Here is a 22,905-nt window from a genome sequence, read left to right as displayed (position 1 = left end):
CGCACGTTTTCGGTTCATTCAAAATCTCTTTATTGTTTCAACCACAGACACCCATCTGCTGCATCTGTAATGAACAGTATAAAAACACGTAAAGAAGAAAAAATGTACAACTAAGAGTTTAGCACCAGGGTTCTTCAACAGAGGGCTGATGGTGATTTATCACAAGACCGAGCCACCTCTCCTCCGTTGTTTGTGCTGAAATGACAACCGTAGTGACACACAACAGGAGTCAAGACACACAATGCACAATACAGGTATACGTTTCGACTTACAGCTAGACATTTTGAATCTTTACAGGGCAAGAAATCGGGTTTAGAATCCAGGATCAGTACTTTCCAATCCTCTGTCTAGCTTTGTCCGTCACACGATTGACAAAAAGCAGTAGGACTAGCTGAGCCTTTGTGGAGGTAGGCATCTTTTACTGTAACTTAAAAAAAATAAAATAAAAAAAGGGGTGTACATTTCCCCTTTGCATTGGATTTGTAATTAATGCTAGTACATTTATAGAAATGAACACGTTTAATGCTTCATTGGGGAGAACAGCAGGTGGATGTATTGCAATATTTCTCAAGATCACATTACATGGCTATGGAAAAACAAACACAAGTAACATCCCAGGCCATTGGTACTTGGGTACATCCATTTGTCTGTCAGCAATAAAATACTACATACAGATAAAATATCTGGGTTTGTATTGCACCAAATATATTCTCTTTTTTTTTTTTTTTTTTTTTTACAGTAGGGTTTTGGTAGTGGGACGTGGGATGTGCAAAATATGGGCGAGAAATCTGTAAAGTGGGATGAATAATCTCTGATGGGAGTAGTGCAAGACGTGGATCCAACACCAATATATAGAATCTGCTTTGGATGAAAACAAAGAAAACACAAAGATAAATGAACTACTTTCTACAACTGCTTTCCACTTCCTTCATCGCTTAATTGTGGGAAGTCTGGGCGGAAAATGTTCTCTTAGATATCGTATGTGTATGCTGATTGCGGTTTGGTGCCAAGACTTGTGAATGTTGCTTGAAAAATACTTAAGGGGAAATAAGGACATAACAGGCGGTATCTCAATATACAAATGTGTAGTTGGGGGGCCCAAAAACCGATCATGATAAGGGTAAATACGGGGGGCTTGGTTGATTCAAAGAAAACAAACAACCTTCATTTAAAGCATTGTTTGGGGCTATTGAACTGCGATACAACAGCGACAGGAACATCAAAGGTAAAACATGGCAACCAATGCTCTGCTATTAGTTCTAAAACTTTATGAAATCTAAAAAATAGAAAAATATTAAATAAAAAAATTAAACCTAAACAGTGGCAAAATAAGCTGCAATATAAATAAATATTACATTTCTGAAAGATTTTTTTAGAGCTTCCCTCTCTCTGTGACGATGACTTGCGTTAATAATGTCTATTGGATTTAATTTAACATTTACAAAAAAATAAGTCATTGTTGTGGCCTTAATAATGAGGTATCTTTAAGGGGAGGTGGCATTGTCTCGATGCAGTTAAGCTGTTTCTTTCCATTTAATGCAGCGAATATGAAAGGGCTCGCTGTACGAGCGGCTTCGATTAAACAGTTTGACATGATTTGATCTACTATGAACATTATTAAAGACCGAGGCAAGATGACAATAGAAAACAAAACAAAATCACACATTCTGTACATACTTATCCAAGGATAAAAATAGTGCAACATCAAGCTTTTGTTAAGTTAGACTGCTACATAACGGCTGAGTGTAAGACTGAACCATGTCGGGATGGTCAGTCCATGTGGTCAGCTCAATGTCCAAAGGCACATCTATAAACCACAGTCCCTTTTCCCAGCTCGGAGGCTGCCTCATGATTCATTTAGGTTTCTGTCAAAAGAAAGAGTGCAGGTTATTTTGTGACGCCTTGAAATCAAAATGTAATAAATTGATGTCCAACAGAAGGAGCTAGCTACTTACCGAACACAAAGTCGCACCATCTTGGCCCAGTCAGGCCCCTCATGCGCGATTGTCTCAACGTTTTCGCTGGTGGTGGAGATTGTTGATCTGTAGACTGGGCCCGAGGCAGGCTTTTGTATCTGCCATTTTGCCTCCCTGTTGGCACCTTGTCCTGCTCCTGGACTAATTTGGGTGCCGAACCTGCCAGCTTACTTGAGGCGTTCCTACTCGTGCTCCGTTTTCTTTCAGTTTTCACAGCTTTGACAACTTCCACCAGTTCTCTCTGCCTTCTTGCAAAGTGGTATGCAGAAGGGGACCCGTCATCCAGTGTCACGGTGCAGGAGTCCCACTCTTCCTCGGGTGATTTATTGTCTGGAGAGTTGATTTTCCTTAAAAACACCCTGCACTCCTTGAGCTTCTCAGGACTCCAGGCTTTAGAGCACAGGTTCTGCTCCTTTCGGACATCAACGGTCTCCTGAGTTTGTCCAACAGAAGTGCTAGCAGAACCGTCCTCTACATAGTCAAATAATTGATTTTGAGCTGATCTGCTTGATGGATAACCTTCCGGTTGTATTCCAGACACTATGTGTCCATTTGGACCAATGGTAGCACCTTTTGGGTTTTTTCCATTCCTCCGCCTCTCTTGCCACTCCTCTCTTTTTTTCCTGGATAGGAACCTTGTTCTTGCTCTAGAAAGAGTTGCCTGATACTTTCCAAATGCTCTGCTGCTCCTCCACTGGGCTCCTTGATTGGACCTTCCTTTTGCCAACCTGGGACTGAAAAGATTTCGCCTACAACTTAGTGTTGAAGGGTGGGTCTTATTTCTCCTCTTTAACCTTCTTTGAGCCTGCTGATGCTGCAGAGGACTTTTTGGCACGATTTTGGCAAATTTCTTGACGTGTTTGCGGAGCCGCTCTGCCTGGGGACTGTGGCAAACGCTCGTTTTGTTGGAAGTACGAGGGAAATGCATGACTTCGTAAGGATTGCGGGAGCTTGCCTTTTTAACAATAGCCAAAGACTGCGTCTCTGTGGTCTGCATGAACCAGGAGCAGAGCTGCTGCCTGCTACAAGAACTGGGTTCGTCGGGAGGACAGTCGAAGAGTGTTCGGACCACAGAGGAATGTTTGGACTTTCTGGTCGAAGAACTATTGCTTTTTGTGGCTATTTTAGAACTCAACGCCATGTCTTTTCCTTGATTCTCACCCGTGTCTGAAACCCAGGTGTCAGAGACGAGTCGTATCCGCCTGGCAAGCTCATGATTGGTTGTCTGTTCCTCGGCTGACGAAGCCCACCACCTTAACGTCTCTTTTGGGGAGAAGATGGAGTCCACAGATAGGGCTGCCACTCTGCCTAGGTCCTTAGAGATGCCATTCCTTCCCTGTCCAAAGCGCTTTCTTCTCTCCCCTGAAGTTTGTGCACTGCTCTGTTGCTCACCCTGTCTCCGTTCATTGCTAGCCCTGTTTAGCAGGAACTGTTTAGAGCGCCGTAGCAGAGCATTACTGTGGCTGTATGATCTAGCGGTCGAAGTGGCAACTGCATGCAGAAAGTGGATCGAGGGCTTTCTCACCCTCATGGATTGACGAACTGCTACAGACTTGATTGGCAGTTTGTCTTTACTTTCGTTTTTTGTATCTATCGCTCCCTCTGTATGACTCATTTTGCTTGCTGATTGACAATTGATTGTCCAGGGCTCTTTGGAACAATTGATTTCAGGCCTACGTACTTTCTCACGAACACGCACTTCAGGAGACTGTCTGGTATCCTTATTTATCTGAATTTTACGTTGCCGAGGTGACACTGTAGTTACCGTGACTGAGATTCCAGAGATTTTTACTTTTGCTGGTCTACCGGGTTTCCTTGATGTTGCAGAATCATCCCGCTTCTGACATTTGACTTTACTGCTGGACTGGGGCGCACACTGTTTCACAGGGCTCACAAAGTTTAGTTCCTCTGGCAAATCTGTTGAGGCTGTCTTGATACCCCCAGAGCTCGTCTTACAGTTGTGCATTAAAATGCTCAAATCACTTTTAATGCCCGCTTCTTGCCAAGCATCATGTAATTCTGTTTGCAACTGGTCAAATCCCTCAGAGACTGTCCTCTTGTTTCTCCTTGACCGTCCATACACCACTGTGATTTTTAGGTTCTTGTTTGCATTCTCTTCAGTTTCAGGTGACGTATCAGATGTACCACTTTCCATTTTAGACCCAGTTACTGAATCTTCAGCTTTGTGCTTGCGTGGCCGACCAATCGGCCTCTTCACTCTTTGCTCAATCTGGGGTCCTAACTTCTTTGGCCGCCCAGGGCGCCTTTTTACAGGTGTAGTTTCATGGTAAGATAGTAAGTCACCTGGGGATCTTTGGCCCTCACTACAAGCAAGACGCTTAGTTGGAGTTCCTTCGCCTGATCTTCTAAAACCTAATTTAGGTGATGACGAAGCTGACTTGGGTGAAGAAGTGGCTGACTTGGGTGGTGAACGAGCTGACTTGGGCGTTGGAGTAGCTGATTTGGGTGGTGAACGAGCTGACTTGGGTGGTGAACGGGATGACTTGGGCGTTGGAGTAGCTGATTTGGGTGGTGAACGGGATGACTTGGGTGACGACGTGGCTGATTTGGGTGGCGTACGGGCTGACTTGGGTGGTGAAGTGGGTGACTTGGGTGGCGAACGGGCTGACTTGGGCGTTGGAGTAGCTGACTTGGGTGGTGGAGTCGCTGATTTAAGTGCTGAGCGGGCTGACTTGGGTGATGGAGTGGCAGATTTGGGTGGCGAGCGGGCTGACTTGGGTGGTGAAGAAGCAGATCTTGCAGATGAGGTAGCAGATTTCAGTGGTGAAGAAATATATTTTCCTCTCGACGTACCAGACTCAGCGCTCTGGCTCTTGTGTTTCTGAGCTACCCCTGACCATGAAGATTCTTCACATGGGTCAAAGGGTTCCTCTACTGGTCCACCAGAACTAGAGCCTGCTGATTTGAGACTATATCTAACTCCTTCCTCATCATTCACTGGCGATACAAACATGAGCTTTATTGGACTCGTGTATTGGGCTTGGGAGTTTATAAGGCTCTCAACACACCTAGCAGGTGTAATGGTGGAACTAGACGGGGTTTCGGGAGTTCTTAAAACTGCCTTTGAGTCCTGGTGTTTCTTTGGAGATGATCTTAGCCTTCCAAAAGGTTTGGCAGCAACATCTTCGCCATCGTTAGGATTCTTTGAGCAGTTTTCTGTGGGAGACGCATCTTGTTCAGCAGTTTGGGGTAACACCGGGTTTGTTGAAAGACAATTTAACTTATTGTCAGAGTGGTCACATTGCTTAGCTGAGTGATCAGGTGAGGACTGAGAGGCTTCGTCTCTTGCTTCTAACTCTATGTTCTTAGAATCTTGATCATCCATGGGGCTTGTTGTCAAATCCTCATTTTCTCTTGTTTTCAGGTTAAAGATGCTTTCAGAGAAACATGCAACGAAGAACATTTTCCTGGGCTCTGTGACATAGGAGGAGAACCGCTGCGGAGGTACAATTTGTCTTTTGGACCTTCTTGAGTCCTTAGAGTTATGCGATTGACACATCTGTCTCTCTCCAATAGGACTATGGAAATCTTGACCATTACACAGGCTTTTTTCACTGTAGGAATGTTGATCTGATGGTTCTTTGTGCTTCCTTTCCCTTCCAGCACTGCTCATCGCGCGAACCTTTTTACAAGGCCTGCCACGCTGTTTAACTGCGGTTGGAGTCACTGGCATTGCCTTTGTTTGCACACCTTCGTCCTTTGATCCTTGATCGCAGTATTTCCTCTTGAGCTCAGGGGCAAGTATTGGAGTGCCAGAGGAGGTACAATCGTTTTCCACAGCAGATATTTCCCTTACTTTCTCCTCTGCTTTAAAGATCTTAACTTCTTCTTTTACAATTACTGTCTGTATCTCCTCTTTGACTTTATCCCTGTCACTTTCTGCCATTAAAAAGTTCAGTGGTCCCTTCTCAAATCTGTGATCCTCGAAAGGTTCTCCATTTTCAGTTTCTTTTTTAGACTCCTTTTTAACAAGGTTTGAATCTGAAGTCTGTAATGTTGTAACAGCAACACTTTTGTCCTTCAATTTTGGCCTCTTTGCTAGTGGCACCTTTTTCCTACTGTAGGACTGGTCAAGCTTGGCTAGGTCTCGTTTGATTTGTAATGTTTGCCTTCTGGTTGAAGCGTCATCAGTTGGTGTTGCAATAGCAGCAAGGACTTCTTGGCGACGGCGGGAGCGGGTATTAGGTGACTTTGGTTCTTTGCTATCATGGCGATTGAATAGCTCACTGAGATTGTAGTCACTAGCTCTGCCTGTGTGAAGAACTGTTGTGATGATTTCAGTCAGATGAGCGTCAGCATGAAACTGCATGTTCTGACTGGTTATGGGGGACTTGGACTGCTCCATTTCAGTGATACTAACAGCAGTGGAAACCAGAGGTCGGTCCTTTTCTATCGGTTTGATTGTCTCTAGTTTTTCACTAAAGCGGTTCACAACATCTTGCAGTAGATTCCCACTTGGGTTCTGCTCATCAAGACCACTTCTTGGGGACCAGCGCTCTTGGTCCTCTTCTGTTGCTGTATCAACACCTGCTTTATGATTACTTGCGTTCACAACACCATCTTCAAGCATTAGGTCAGCTTCCGCTTCTTGTTTATGGTGAAGGAGAGAGGGTGGCCTTTCATCAGTTTTTTTATCGATGTCTGAAGGAATAGGGGATAAAGGGGGCGGAGAGGGGCTCTGCTCTCTCTTTAAAACAGGACAAGGTGGATCCCCCTCTCCTACTTCTATTGTGTTCCTGTCCTGCGTCACACAGGCATGGTTTGAATAACAGGGACAACAGTCGTTGTGTTGATTATAGCAGATCGATGCAGCAGCGCACAGTGAAGAATTTGACAAAGGAGAGGATGCAAATGAACACATTTTGTTGCTGATATGACCTACAGCCAGGCTGTGGCAGGAAGTGCAGTGCAGCCTCTTGGGGCAAAGAACAGTGCAAGTTTCCATCTTGCAACTCTGCACACAGGAACAGCTTGAGCACAGAGAGGCTCGATTTTTACAGCCTGCTAAAGAGTAGTGGCTGATGTTACAACTAGACATGGAGTCTCCTGAATGACACATTGTGCTGCCAAGACCTTGATGTTCACAATTAATTGAAGGGGAGTACAAGCTGCTGCTGCTGCTGTGGGATTTGCATTCACTTAAATGGACTGCAATAGGGTTGACATTATCCAGTGGGTTTACCCCACAGTGACAGCAGATAGACTGAGTTAGACCTACAGGTCTGTGATTAACAAGCAGTAAGTTTTCTTGGTGTGCCAGCTTTAGTATCTGGTAGAGCAAGGAACTGTGTGATGGGCAGAGTGTTCCAAGAACGGCATCCAATACTGAGCTCCGAAGACACTCAGGCCCTCGTCCTCCCTTATCTCCAATTTCTTCTGAAAGTGACGGCGGCAGGGAGCTAGAGGAAAAAATAAAATGATTTTAAATTTTACTCATAACCAAGCCCAGTTTCAAAGAAAGAACAAAAAACTGAGTCTGAAGCTTTAACACAAACTGTTATAAACTTATATGGTGGTAATATTTTTCATTCACCACCTATTTTCACTATGACTTAAACATGCACACTTGGACACTTGGATGGGTTTTTGTTGCATATACCGACAGTTTTATGTTAAGTTCTCTGTCCTGGATAAGAGAGAGCAAGTTGCTTATCACTTTCTTGCCAAGATTACCTTGGTGAGGTATTGTAATGGTGCATTCCATTTAACTCGGAACTGGGAATGACCTCACACCCGAGTTAAGGGTGTTACAATTGTGAGTCGGCAACAAGTCTTACAAGCAACATGGACGCCCCCAGGAGAACCGTTGTCTTGTTAGCTACTGTAAAACCTGATGATGACAGCACACTCCGTGATAGTTTCTGTGCGAAAATAACGCATGTCCACAGAACTTGCTTGATACTTTCGGTGTAATTGATTTAATTACACAAAAAGAGGACTGGGTTGCTCAATAGTTACAGCTTAAACGTTGTTGATGAGCCATGTTGGATTTTAACACGGGCTACCGAAGGTTCCCCAAATTTCCACCTTGGAATTCCAACTTCCGAGATCAAATGGAACGCACCATAAGCCCAGATATAATAAAACCAGAATAAACAAGTTCAATTTCTTTGGCTGAAGCAACACTAGCAAACAACAACAAAGAGAAACAAACATCCAAGTACATCCTTAAGAGACTAGACCCTAAAGGCTGTTGTAATTTTAAAAAAAAGGACAGAAAACTGATTAGAGAACTGTTTTATTGATGTTTTGCAAAAGGCAAATGATAACATTCTGCTTGAAGCAGAAGGTAGATTGTTAAAACGCCTTAACCAAAAATCTTTTTTAACCAACACTTTCACTAAGAACATCTCAAAAAATCCTGTTAATGTTCAAATCAACTCAAAAATTGTTACAGCAGGTCCAGATAGTGATTTCTTTCACAATAAAATAAAAGGTATTGCTGTTAAAGGTCACATATTATACTTCCTTATTTGATCACACCTATAAACCCCTCTATTTCAGCCCTGCTCAGAACAGGCTGTTTCTGTGTCTGTAGCTTTAAATGTAAATGAGCTGTGTTTGACCACGCCCCCTCTCTGGAAGGACTTGGGTGTACTCGGGCTTTCTTGCACCATGTCCTATTGTTTACGGTGAGAAGGCAGACTCAGAGGGCAGAACAAACACCTAGCTGTGGGAGTGTCACCCAACTGGGGGAGGGGTTACTGCCCTTTGTGATGTCACAAAGGGAAAATCGCCAAACTGCCTGTTTGAGCACACATTTTCTGAAAAGTGGTGCAGGCAAAAGACGGAGAGGATGGACTTCTCTCATCTTTGGGGGGGTTTGTAGACAGACTAGAGACACATTAGTGTTAGAGAAACATGGTAAAGTGTATTTTGCACAATATGTGACCTTTAAGAACTTTAAAATAGCTAAAGTGTTTGATAATGGAGAGTATTTCCATCAATTTAAGTGTATTTGTTGAGACTTTGTCAGGTTTCAGATGGACCAAATGCAGTAGAACATTGATTCATCATGTAATGTTGCAGTTGAATTTTATACAACCTTAATTTCTTTTTAAATCAATTATTTTATCTTAACATAAGCACTACACAACTACAATAGTCAGGGGTGTCATCTCAGGATTAAATTATATGGGCTAACATTTGAAAAGTGTACATGCAGTTAACCGATACACATTTTACATTGCATCAAAGCGCCCGATTACAAAACAACATCAAACCAGTAAAATCACAGTTCTAAAGAACAATCAATAAATAAGTAAGTATGCAGCAAAAACAAAAACATTTTTTCTACAATAAGAATGCTTTTTTAAATCATAGTGCAATCATTGATTTATGCATAAATAGCAGATTTCTGTTAAAGTTGCGTGCCAGCAGTTCAGTTCAGTCAAAAACACAAACAAAACTTAAATCACAATTTGAAAACAAGCCTGTGTGTGTTCCCACAATATACTGCAATAAAAACATACACAATCAATGAAGTATCCTTTAGTATTTCTTAAGAGGTGTTCAGGCTTGTTTTTCAAACTGGTCCTTTGATATAAATAGCAGATTATTCCCAGAGTAGAGCTCGGGCTGCATTATGCTGCAGCCCCAGACACAGGCAACATGCACTGTTATGAGCAAAGACATTCAGCAGAGGAGACATCAGTGTTTGTACAACTGTAAAAGTTAAAAAGGTTAAAGTCCCAAACAATCGGATCAAAAAGCTTTGAAAAAAAATTAAATAGCTTCACAATTAGGCTTTGAACTACAAATAACACACACACACACAAAAATACAACAAGGACAAGTACTTGCACTAGGAATACACTCTTCCTTTGTGCTGGCTAAGAACATGGCAGATCTCCTGTAAATGCCACTAGTAAAATTTAAAAAAATATTTCCTTCTCCACTTAACTGGGTGGCTTTTAAAATGAACATTAGAGAGTGAGGTGTTGTTGATAGCAATATATATTTACACGTATGTTGGATTCAGACAACATGAAGTCAGCCCCATGGTGACCGGACAGATTTAGCAAGTGAGAAGAAAAAAAATAAAATGTGGGAAAATTTCATAACGTCCCCGCAGAAACACTGGTGACTGTTTCTGATAGGGTTGTAGTCAAGACCACACTAACCAAAACCAAGACATACCCGGGACCCGGAGACCGAGACATTTAGGGATCAAGACCGAGTCAAGGCCAAGACCAAGGCAGGGCGAGACCGAGACAACGCCGAGACCATGAATATCGATGAAAAATCATCATCTTGTGGGGAAGGTTGCGGTCGTAACCGGGGGATAAAAATCGAATTCTAAATGAATAGAAGTTATTCGTTCTTTTAGAAAGAGGCGTTTTCCTTCTACTCACAGTAATGACGTGGGAAAATATCCCATCAGTGGTGGTCTTGACCGGCCTTGATTTAAAATCCAGAGTCCGCCCAGTCTGAGACCGAGACAAGGCCGAGTAAAAATGCTTTCGATTCCGAGACGAGACCTTCAAAAAGTTGTCTCGAGACCGATATTGGTCGAGTACTACAACACTAGTTTCTGAAACTTTTTCTGCCTATCAAAATGAATTCCACGATGTATGGTGCACCACGAGGAGCCAAAAACAACTTCCATTCACGACTGTAAACATGCAGCAAAAGAGGAACGATGCTGATGGTGCACAGTGATGATTTCTTCCTTTTTTAAGGCATTTCCGCATGTAAGACCGTCTGTATGATTCATGTATATCGCTTTTGATGCCATTGTTTGTTTACATTCTTTTTTCCCCCCCATGGGAGGTCTGTACGTGACACTTCCGCAGGTCGTGAAATATGACAAGCTGTGATTTGCTTGGGAACCAACATTTTTGGTCCGACGTGGTGACCCGTCAAGTCACAGCACGCATTAATGAATCTTAAAACTGACACAGTGACCATTAAAAAATATCATGGTCTGAACCAGGCATCAAATGATGTTCCTTGAGAGACATTCCCAAGCTAGTAGAAGAGCTCACATCCCAGCAGATTCAGTATCATGAAACTGAGGAGATGAACCCATGATGCTTGGCTTTAGGCATTTAAAAGTTCAGAGGTATATATGTGGCAATGAGGTTAGAAGAAGAGAGACAAGCAGGCTGATATCACAGCAAAACAAACAGAAGTAGCTTTGCGTGGGTTACCCTGAACGGCTGCTTTGGTAGTAGCACTGTTTATGGAGAGAGGCTCGTGAGTGCAGAAGCAACATTTAGCATTTCACCACACGCAAATGAAGAAGCCGATGAGCCGTGTACTGAATCGAGTCAGTATCACTCTGTCAAACTTAGAACTTAAAAACTACGACTACTACTAACCTTCAGTGATCAACACAATCAACCATCATCATATTTAACCTTCATCGTTGAGTAAGGTTTCTAGAGATAAGCTTCTTTGTTGTTGGTCCACGTCTTTGTGCCGAGCAAACAGCTGAGCAAAGTTTAAAGCAGCAGTCATGTAATGAGGTTTACAGTAATACAGCTACAGTAGCAATATATGTAAATATCTGATCATTAAAAAGAACATCTGTCACAAACACTACACGTACACAAGACATACATTTCCCAAGCTTATCAGTGCGCATTTTTTTTTTTTTTAAACATGCTGAAAAGTTGCATTCCAACGACACTCGAAAAACAGTAAGACTAGCTTTGCACAAATAAAAGGAAAACTGTATCGACACAAAATGGCTTTCTCAAGCTAATCTCATCAACAAAAGGATCATAAATGAAGCTGAAGCCACCACAGCAGTTCACTCTGTACAATCTCCCTGTTTAAAGAGGTGTATACTCAAAGCTATGAGTTTTTAATCTGTTCTAATGGCTGTAAATCACTTCAGGGTAAAATACCCAGAGACAGAGATCGAAAGCTGCAAAATGACAATCATCAATGCTCCATCAACAAGGAGCGTTAAGAATTAAGTCAAACCTGAATAACCTAATAATCAAACAGCTGGCAAACATGAGAGTCACACTTTTTTTTTTTCCTCCTTAGCTCTAAGAGGTCCACAACTGTTTTTTCCTCGCACTTGATCCTGGGTTCCCTGGTGTGTAACAATCAATGTCATTTTTTTGTGTCCTTGAAAATGAAAATATTAAAACAAATTACTTCCTGAAGGTCTTTAAGGATAATGCTGGTGTTATTTTAACCTCTGATTACCAAATCAGAACAAAAGGACTTCCTCATTAAAGGCTTAATATGTGATTTTTCACACTTAAATATAATATAAATCAAGTATCTCCTCTGAAAATAACTCTGTGAGTCATGACTGTCTACAATGGGTGTAACACCCGAGTCCCACTGTCTGTGATGTTTTCAGAGTTTTCAGAGTCCTATCTTCAGTTTGTTTACATCGTCGGGACAGCCGGCTGACTCCTCCCCTCGTGTATAAAAGTTGTTTAATTGAGGGACTAGAGAAAAGAAGAATAACATACTGTACTCACTGCTTAACTGTGTTTCTAGATCACGCTCATTTCAGGTAAATTTACATGCAGTGTGAAGATACGAGCGTAATAAAGATCGCTAGCATTAGCATGCTAACACAACAATGCAGCGCGAGTTGTTTCGGTTTCATGCTGGTGCTCAAGGGCGACATCTGCTGGATCTAAAAAATCACATATAAAGCCTTTAAAAGAATTGTCTCTTCAGCTACTGACTTATAACTTATGTACAAGTGTAAAGATCTTCTGAAATGTACCATTCATAAAAAAAAAAAAAATGCACTGTATGTACTTTACAACCGGGACACTAATGGGGCTAATAGGAGTGGTTAAAAAGTAGCTGACTAACTCAATCAAATGTATAGACGCACATCTTTAAAAGATTTTGTGCAGCCCAGATGCTTTTGTAAAAACAATCACTGAGAGTTTCAGTTTGTCAGGCTTTGGCCCCCACAAACATTACATGCCAGTAGGTAATGGTATTTTTTGATAACAGTAAACAGATTATAGAATGCAAGCCGTATCCTTGAAGATCTTTAAGCTTTGGTGATTAAATAAAACAGAAGCTATGAGGCGTTTGAGAGCAGCAGACAGTGGACACAAGCTCCACTGAGCAACGAGCACCACTGCTTCTTCAAACAAAAAACGCTTTACCTCGTAGTCTCCTTGATTGAAGCCCAGGACCAAACTCGAGAAAATCAGCTAAAAAAGTATGACCGTCACATTACAGACACACAGTTAAAAGACCTGAATATTGATTTCCATATATTTCGTAAAGGCATGTGTTGTGTGTTTGAACAAGCGTCTCCAGGAAACATCTATCTTGTAAGAGGTGATGAGTTCAAGTGTTGAGGAGTTTCAAGAGGCGAGTCTCGGTCTAGAACCTCTTTAAGTCAGCAGCTGAGGCAAGAGTCCCTGAGTTAGTGGAACTGGTCGTTGTACCAGAACCAGACGAGTTGGAGTTGGAGGAAAAATAATTGGCAGATTTCTTCTTGGGCGGGTTCTTCAGCGTCCCAGTACGCTCTTTGACTTTGTATTCCAGTGTGCTATGGGGCACCCCATAAACCCCCTGGGCCTTTGAAACGCTCATGCGACCTCCCATCACCATGGTGATGGCCTCTTCTAGAAGGTCGTGGTCGTACTGGCGGTATCTCCCACGTTTCTTTCTTGGTTGCTTGTCTTTATCCCGGCCGCCCGCCCCGTCTTCCGATTCATCCACTGAGGACCGTCGTCCCAGGCGATGAGGCGACTGGTTGGCAACGCCCGCACAGCCATGCGGTAAGAAAGGAGGTCTGAGCTTGAAGAGAGAAGAAGGTCGAGCAGTCGCTGAACTGGCAGTGCCCTCCGTTGATGAGGTACGTTGGTGTAGGTTTTCAGCCGCGCTGGAATTCTCAACTGGGTTCGACCTTTTATGGTCAGACACGGAGCGGACCTGAGGAATACGTAAGGGCGTGGGCGGCTCCAGACTGGGAGTGGGGCTTGGTGGTGGCTGGAGGGCGTCCCTGAGCTGGGGAAACGATTGTGTGAGGGCTTTCTGTAGACCACTTGGTTGAAAGAAGCTAATAGAGGACAAAGGAGAACTCAAGTCTCCGTTCTCCTCTACAGCTCCTCCAATTTCTGCCCGCTCCGCCCAGGCCGCCACTTTCTGCAGGACAAGACGGGCTTCGCCACCCAGCATGGACGACATCACATTGTACGATGTCACTTCATCCCTGAAATCTTTGCTTCCTGGTGCTATTTGATGAAGCGCCCCGCTCTTTCCCTCAGCCCAGCCGTCGAGACCCTGCCTCAGGGTGTGAAGGGGTATTCCATAAAGCAAGGCAGCGCGCTGCTCCAGCAGCCTCCCTGAGCGTATGTCCTTCAACGCCTTGGACAGCAACCCCTCTGACAGCTCCAAGCTCCTCTCAATGTACTCTTCTTTCTGCCTGCGCTGCCTCCTAAGGATGGGAGGACCAAACAGCAGGGTCAGGATGGAGGTGATGGAGGGTTTTGAATTTGGCAAAGGGGACAGGGGGAGGGTGCAGAGCGAGGGGGTCCACTCCTTTATGCCTTGTGTTGGTAACATCACTGCGACTGTTCTGTTTCATGTCTGTCTGTTCTCAGTCTGTTTTTCTGGGCCCTCACACACACTGCTGCTGCTGCTGTGTGTCTCTCACGCACACATTCTTTGTATGTTGCAAAGCCTCTTCACGTCCAGGTGGGACAGTCTGTGAATGGCTGGGGGTTACTTTGGCGCTCACACACAACTCCTGTAGTTCTGTGATATCCTTTAGTGAGAGTCCTACATGCTTGGAGGTTGAATAATCAAACTCATCATAACTGGAGTAACAGAAGGGAGGTAAAATCATTGTTGTGAGTAATGCAATGTTCTCCTCAACGTACACTCCTGAGCTGTTTGCAAAATGTTATAATGCGCTGCCATTGCTGTGACGTTACCGCTCAAGAGATAAAAGAGTCAACCCCACAGAACCAAAACACCAAACACAAGCTAGCTTTCCGTATGACTAAACAATGAACTGACCCACATCACTGCCAAACAAAAGGAGTATTGGTAACATTCAGGCCATGAAGGCATTCATTAGTTGACTTGAATAAGGCAATGCTGCAAAAAAACCGGTGACTTCCCAACGTGCAAAATCGTTTTTTTTCAGACATTTTCTGCTTTTACAAAAATGCCTAAGTCATGTAGATAAAGTATTGTATTTATAAAGAAACAATTGGCAATGACTGGGCTTCATATGTGTTGCAACAAGGCAAGAAACCAATAAGATTTACAGATAGTCAATCCAAGAATGAAAAAAGAAATCATACCCTGAGGACTTGTGATCGGACGATGAAGCTGCTGAGCAGACAGAGTTCCTTTTGGAGAGGTCGAGCACACCATCTGAGACCAGAAAAACACCATTTCGACAGGTGAGGTTTTGAGCTTATAGACTAAAACCTAAAGAAGCTGAAGGAATTGAAACGGTTTGAAAATGTAATCTGTTTGATGTGTTTCCCTACCTGGTTCACATTCACTTTCTTTCTCCTCCAGGGTCCGGCTCACTGTGAGGTCCAGAGGGGCATCTGTGGTTTCTGACAAAGGTGATGAGGTCCTTGTTGTAACACCATTTGTATTAGTGTGGAGCAGGCACTTGGACGTGTACTCCTTGGCAAACTGATGTATCATTTTCTTCATTAGCTCCTGGGCAACCAGAGGGATGTTGGAGTCACAGCCGATGGGCACATCTAATGGAGGCAGCCGAGGCAGAGTTAAAAAAAAAAAAAAGGGGATTCCACTGATACCAGTATTCATTTTACAGAACAAAAAAAGAGACTAAATTAGTGGGAATTTTGGGTAGAGATGCACCAATTGAGAATATCAGGCGTGATACCAATGTTTGAAAGAACAATTTAGCCGATAGCAGATTGTTTGTTTCATGACTTCTTTTGTTGTAAGACTCCCACAATGCCGACATTGAAAACAAGTCAGAGGGGGGACTTAATATACCCAATAAAAAAAAACATTTTCTATCATCATTAGTTAGGTGTACTAGATGCCAGAATAAATTGATTTGGCACAACAAATAAAGTTGGCTACTGACATCGTTTTCATGCCACATTTGTCTGTCAGCAGGACCAATACCGTCGGATACCAAAGTTTGATCGATGCATTGGTGCATCCCTAATTCTGTGTCTTCAAAAATAGGTCTTTGTTCGGTTACTGGATGTAACTCCAGTTCTATACTTATGTGTGTAGCCCTCCAACGGGTTTTTTGTATTTATTTTGCTTCCGAGCCAGCTATCACCTTAAAAGGAGTAAAACGTAACTAAAACACTGAAGAGAGCCGTCTCCCCCGGCCGTCTCCTCTCTAGAGACGCTTCTCATGCAGGTTGCCATGTGGTGGACACAGTAGCTTCAGTGTTTATCCAGCTCTGCATGGGTCTGTAAACCTTTCTGTGTTCTAACCTCTCTCCATTTTTCAAAAAGCATCTCCAATATTGATCCTAGTTTGAGCACGTTTCTGCTCGTGGAGCTTATTAGAAACATGCAGAGGCTTTTTAGGTCGGGTACAATCACTTCCATCTGAACCACTTCTCTTGCTCCGCTTCCATCGCTGCAACACCTGTTGACCTGATAACTGCTCTCATATCTGACAAACCTATGGGACGTCCAAAACGGCCGTGTGGGGGAGTGCCTTAAAACCGCCTACCTTCTCTGGTCCAAACAAATCCAGAGCATTCAGGAGCAGAATCTAAAGTTAGAAGGAGGACATACTGGCTGCTGCATTGTTGTCAGAGAAGCCAACACTTCAACATAGCATGTTTCCTTAATGTCCGATCATATAGTAAGCTCACTTTATCAATTAATTCAGTAGATATCTTACTGATTGGTCCTTTAACTGGTGAATCTGCAGGAAACACTGAAAGGTTTCCAGTATTCAAAACCACAATAACACACTTAATGAAGTAGTTTCGTGTTAGATATTGGATGTCTCTTCAAAACTCTTTAACGGACACTGATTGTTGGTTGAGTGTCTGCAGAATAATTAAGCAATCTGAAGCCTTCAAAGACTTTTTTCTCACCTTTCTTGTGAAACACAGCTTGGAGGAACCTGTAGGCTGATTGGTTGCTCTCAGAGATGGTTGGAGCCTGACAGGGAGAGTAGTCAGAGGGGGAGGAGAGGGGGGATGTGGCACCAGGTACTTGATCCTACAAGAAAATATAAAGAAAGTTTAATTCACTTTTGATGGAAAAAAAACACATTAAAAGTGTCAAGCTTGAAGGAAAACTAAACTGGCTGAAACTGTTTTTTTGTTGACCGTATTTACATTTTTGTCCAGGGGAAGGTTGCAGAATGAACACTGGGAGCAGTTTGCATCGGAGGACCAGTCATCCACCTCTTCAGGTTCACAGTCTGTAAGATAAACATCACATAAGAGACACAACATGAGTAAATGAACGGCACAAAGCAGACTTTCATACATCACAAAGGGCTTTCCAAAATTCATCATCACAACAGTTTTATGCTGAGAGACACTTTTTTTTTAATATCCATCTTTACGCCTTTGCCTGTTCAGGGTCGTGGGGGGCTGGAACCCGATCCCAGCTGTCATTGTGCGAGAGGCGGGGTTACACCCTGGACTGTTTGCCAGTCAATCACAGGGCTGCACTTTTTTTTTTTTTTTTTTTTTAAACACGGCTGAGAAATTCTATCATGTTATGGATTCAGTGTTTCTCACACATCGATGATACTCAGGCGGGCCACCCAAGTATATATTTCTCGACCTTTTTATCCAAAAAAATTAAAAACCGAGAAAGAGTCAGCTGGTACGTCCCCACCATTAACACATCGATTGAGGTGGGACGTCTCGTGTTAAAACAGAAGCTCCTTTGTTTGAATATTTTTCTACAGCTGATTTTATTCTCTTATTCTTACTCTTTGCGCCTGATTCAGAAAACAGTGTCTATGTGCACTGCTGTTTAATGTTATACTACTCATTTGGGGAAAAGCTGTCTTGCTGTGCAATCAGCCTTAATGCAAAAAAGTGTCTAACACAGTCGAGTGTCTAATCTCGACTGCGTGGAGCAAAAACAGATTCTGATCTGCTGATGTGGTAACTGCACTGCAGTACTTTTAAGAGATGTCACGCGCAAACTTTCCAGTGATTAGGAAAACAAGTCCACCTCTGTATGATTTTAAAAATAAAGTATCAGCGTAATAAGTCTCTAAATACGACTTTGACATTGCTATTGTTGACATAATCAGGAGCTAAATCAGTCCAGGGCTGTCAGCAGCTCCACACCTCATCCATCGGTGGAGACTCTCTGAAAGTTTTCCATGTCTGGTATCAGAATCGACCCTTAGAAAGACGCACATTAAGATGCAAAACAAGAGCGGAGCAAGGGATGTTTTGAGGCGTTTGTTAAGCCTGAATATCATCAGAACTGTACGCTTTGTGAATTAGACCTCGAGACGGAGCAGATGATGCGCATTTGGAGCAATTAGCTGCCACAATCCACAAATCACGCTCGTAGTTAAGGATGATCGTTATGCTACGCGTCATCAACACAAAAATGTATATATAATAAGATTTGATTTATTTTCCATGAGCTGCCATTGATGAACACTTCTTGAAACACGCTATGTGGAGTGTAGCTGTTCAGTAAAACATGACTAGACCATGCACACAAATGTCATCCAAACAGGAAACTCTACAGAGGGAAAATGTCATGGCGGCTCGGTCTCTCTCACTTGATTATCTTCATGTCTAGCGGTACTTGATCTCCTGATGATACTTAGGAACGTCTTAAGAAAACAGATTGTGTTGAGGAAGCTGTATGTGACTTCAAGTGAAAGTTAAAGGAGTAGTGAGGAGCTGACGTTTTTTTCTGTGACAGGTTTATTACATTAAATTAGCTTGATTCAGAGCATTGAAAAAGTTATAAACGAGAAAAGTAGTCGGCAGTATTTTTTTCACTGAAGTGGTCTGACTGTCTTGTGTGTTTGATCCTAACCCAGGGGCCAGGAAACAGGAGTTCTGCTCGTGCTCGCTTTGGTTGACTGCTCCAGTTAAATACCATGTTGACCTCTTTAAATATCAGGAATGTTAGTGGTGATAAAAAAATATTTCATGTTATATGGGAGTTAATCTTTTACGGATAAGTGCCGAAAAAGGGTCCAAAAACATAAAATCAGATTTTTGAGTCATACAGTGAATTTCTAAATCGGGTTTAATGTAAGCCTGATTGCACGTCGGAAGTCGTGCAGTGTACAGTGGGGCACACGGCCCAATCAGCTGCTCCCCACTGGTCGGATGATTTCCTCGCACGTTTGAAACTTTGGTCGTACGACTGCACACACTCATACAGTGACCGTCAACTTCCACATACTCCGACAGCAGCGCTACGGTTTTGCTCCGTCAGACTGTTTTAACTTAATGTTGATGAAGAGAGGGAAATACGATTGCGAGTCCGTAAATTGTCTGACTTCCTGTCCGGGTCTTTTTTGTTTTTTTCTTCTTTCTATCCAGCTTGATGCGTGCAATGGCTCCGTTGAAGATAAGACTCAAGTGGTTTCTGAAATGGAGCAGGGCATAGCGGCGACTGGGACGGACCGCAGCGCGCAAGGAGTATGTGGGAATTGGCAGTGAGAGCAGAGCCATGAGGCACAAACTGGCAGACAGCATCTGAAAGCACCATGGCAACAGAAGGCGTGGCTGTTCGACGCGTCTTACTTGTTATAATTTAGCTGCTAGTTAGCTTGTTATTAATGGTGATGCTGAACATGTGTGTGTGAGTTTTTGGACCACTGAACTACACAGATCTGACTTTAAACTCTGCCTATGGGAGTTTTCAAAGGAAACTTTATTGACAATTGTCATAGCCCTGTTCTGATTTTTCTCATACAGTGTGAGCTTTCAGGCCGTTCCTGACAATCGGGCGCGGTCCCGAGAGCACATAAATCGCGAGCTTTGGTCGTGCATCGTAAAGGATTCAGCCGCCCAAAGAGAGTTGACATTCAACCACTAGTTTTATACAACAGTACAGCTAACACCTGGCTTTAATGTGAAATATACAATACACGTGTAAGTTGACTTAATCCCTCATAAACCCTCCTGCTGCCATGAATACCTAACCTGAAGTGCACCAATTTAAGGCAATAAATATGTTAAAATAAAACCACCTTTTGCCTACATTAGAGCAGAAAAGTAATCAGTCTAAATGTATGTATATATCTGTGCAATAATTTGAAATATGAACCTCTTTGAAGAAGATTTGCGTTTAGCCCAGAATGATGTGGACTGACTCTAAATAAACACAGAAAAACCCACCATCGAATAAATTAAGATCCCTCAGCAGCAGTGGTCCATAGACTCCCTCCAGAATGCTTTCAAACCCTGCAGGACAAATCAGAAACAACATGTCAGTCACTTAGTTAATCAAAAGATATGCATGTGTGATTAGCCCGTACGCTGGGCTGATATGTGCCCAACACATTTCATGCTCGACCAGTTTGACTGCAACATGAAACTTGACGAGATACGTCCCTAAATATAGCGTGCTGACAAGTGAAAGCTGACACACGAGACCTAATTTTGCTTAACATCATGTCCTTCATTTAAGATGCGGAAAATTCAAATCAAATGTTTGCATTACTACAGCACTGTGGCTTTCTGAGATCTGGACACCTTGAGAGAAAACAACGTATCACCTGAGGAATCAGTGTACAATATTTTACAACATAAGGCAACCCGGTCTGGGATTATATGTCAAACCACCCATCCTGCTTTAAAACTGTACCACTGTAGAGATTATTTACACCAGGAATGTACCGTTCATATCGCCCTTGAGGTGAGAAACCAAAATGTCTCATTTTCTAGTTTATCCAATCCAAAGGCGACTGGATTTAGTTGAAGATCTTGATCACAATCTTCAACTATATCCAGTCCCCTTTGTATTAAGCTTACCTTTTCCATGACCTGGATAACTGAGAACCTACATAGACATATTACTTTTTAATTTTAGTATTCTTGTATAGTTTTCTGTCCATCATTGTCTAAATTTGAAAAAAAGCAACTAAAATATATATTTTTAAATGGTGTTTATGATTCGTGCATGTCCATAAAATACTTCAATTTTGTTTATTTATTCTTAGATCGACGTCACTGTGAGTAAATGCTATAAACAAAACAATCAATCTTTGGTTGAGCCAGCATTATATCGCCGGTGTTATGCCGAGAATTACATGCACCTCGCCTAACAATGCAAATATGGCACAAATCCAACATTGCCGAATAATGCATCCACCCTTAATTTTACTCTACAGACACTTCAGAGTCAAACATTGTTTGCACGTCATATTAACAAAATCTAATTAAAAAAGCGTCTTCTGTGGAGCCTAGAGAATAAGAAGGGCACTAAACATTAATCAAGTATAAACTACACGTACTTTGTCATCTCAGAAACAAGATTTATACCGTTTTTTAATACTTCCGCGACGTGCATGCAATTCTTGGCAGGGACGCATTTCTCGTCATAACACCGGTGTTACGCAGATAAATGTTGACAGTGTTTGACTGAAGTGGCTCGCAGAGTAAAATACCTCAGCATCATATTTTTTTAAGTGTGGATGCCAAATTCAGCAGTGTATAAATTGTGTCATGACATATTTTTGCATTGTACTGCGACGTGCTTTCAAAAATCGGCCGGGGTGCATGTTTCGGCATAACACCGGTGTTACGCGGATAAATGTCTGAAAGACTGAAGCGGCTTGCAGAATATATTTGAGGTTGGATGCAATAAGAAAAAAAAACAAAAAACGGCACCACAATCTTTTAAGGGTGGATACAAAAAATTCAGCAGTGTGGAAACGGTGTGTTACATGTTTTTTTGCATTGTCCTGCGAGGTGCATGCGATTCTAAGCAGGGACGCAATTGTCGACATAACACCGGTGTTATGCAGCAACAAATACCACTGTTCAAAAAAGCAAACTCTACGAGGAAAGCAGTCACTCGAGATCGTTGAATTATAAGCTTTTCTCGCGTTACACTGACATTAGCTGCTCTAACGTAGCAACAGCCCCCTCCCCCAAATAACACCAGCAGCAGCAGCGCTACAGTTAGCATAGCTAGTTAGCATGGCATTAGCGCAGCAAACCAAAACGTCAATAAACAAATCATGCTAATGTCACAGCTGCCACTCAGTCACACGTTAAATGTGTGTTTATGGTAAATCCATGACATCGCCCACATCGCATGCAAATCCTGCAAAGAGCTAGCTCCTAGATTAGCACGCTAGCTCGGAGGGACAAAGAAAGGAGTCAGCTGGTAAATATTAGCACTAGCTAGCTAGCTAGCATAGCTCCGGTTAGCCCCCTCTCTCTCTCTCTGCTATCGGGCGGCACATCTCTGTCGTCGGTGATTCTTTTAATATACAATAAATACGAAAAGCTGCACATGGTTCGTACCAACGCAGTGTATCAGTTTGTGTCGCCAAGAATCAAGTTCCCGCCGAAACCCTTTCCTTTCTGCAGAGCATCTGGGGCACTGCACGGTCGCCATTCTTCCTCCCCCCTCTCTCTCTCTCCTCTCCCTCCGGTTTAATTCACCGATAGAAAACGGCTTTGAGCTTCTCCGCCCCCCCCCCCCCCTTCTTCTTCTTCTTCTTCTTCTTCTTCTTTGAGTTTTAATGGCGGTAAACAGCTTATAAATTCATTATCGCCGTCTGTTGGAGTGGAGGGCGAACATGATTGTGACAGCAATATGTAAGATAGTCTGAATGAAATGATAAAGTGAGCTTACTATATGATCAGACTTTAAGGAAACATGCTATGTTGAAGTGCTGGCTTCTCTGACAACAATGCAGCAGCCAGTATGTCCTCCTTCTAACTTTAGATTCTGGTCCTGAATGCTCTGGATTTGTTTGGACCAGAGAAGGTAGGCGGTTTTAAGGCGACCCCCCCACACACGGCCCGTTTTG

The 22,905-nt window shown here is 42.8% G+C and overlaps 1 protein-coding gene across 2 annotated transcripts; it reads right to left on the bottom strand.

Moving 5' to 3' along the window:
• Nucleotides 1-13: 13 nt before the first annotated feature.
• On the bottom strand, nucleotides 14-22,520 carry lcorl (ligand dependent nuclear receptor corepressor-like). 2 transcript variants are annotated; one of them, XM_061061829.1, is made up of 8 exons: nucleotides 22,394-22,520; nucleotides 20,258-20,323; nucleotides 17,255-17,340; nucleotides 17,009-17,135; nucleotides 15,446-15,670; nucleotides 15,254-15,326; nucleotides 1,956-7,396; nucleotides 14-1,865 (listed from the first exon to the last, which is right to left on the bottom strand). In XM_061061829.1, the coding sequence occupies exons 1-8, from the start codon at nucleotides 22,485-22,487 to the stop codon at nucleotides 1,858-1,860; spliced, it is 6,120 nt and encodes a 2,039-aa protein (XP_060917812.1). In that variant the 5' UTR covers nucleotides 22,488-22,520; the 3' UTR covers nucleotides 14-1,857. The 2 variants fall into 2 exon arrangements, with proteins under 2 accessions (XP_060917812.1, XP_060917820.1); XM_061061837.1 differs by lacking the exons at nucleotides 14-1,865; nucleotides 1,956-7,396 and adding an exon at nucleotides 8,220-14,379.
• Between the last annotated feature and the right edge of the window lie 385 nt (nucleotides 22,521-22,905).

This window comes from Labrus mixtus, chromosome 2 (genome assembly GCF_963584025.1).
Source record: "Labrus mixtus chromosome 2, fLabMix1.1, whole genome shotgun sequence".
NCBI classification, from domain to species: Eukaryota; Metazoa; Chordata; class Actinopteri; order Labriformes; family Labridae; genus Labrus; species Labrus mixtus.
Note: the sequence above shows the minus strand (reverse complement) of the source record. Positions and strands in the feature narration are given on the sequence as shown.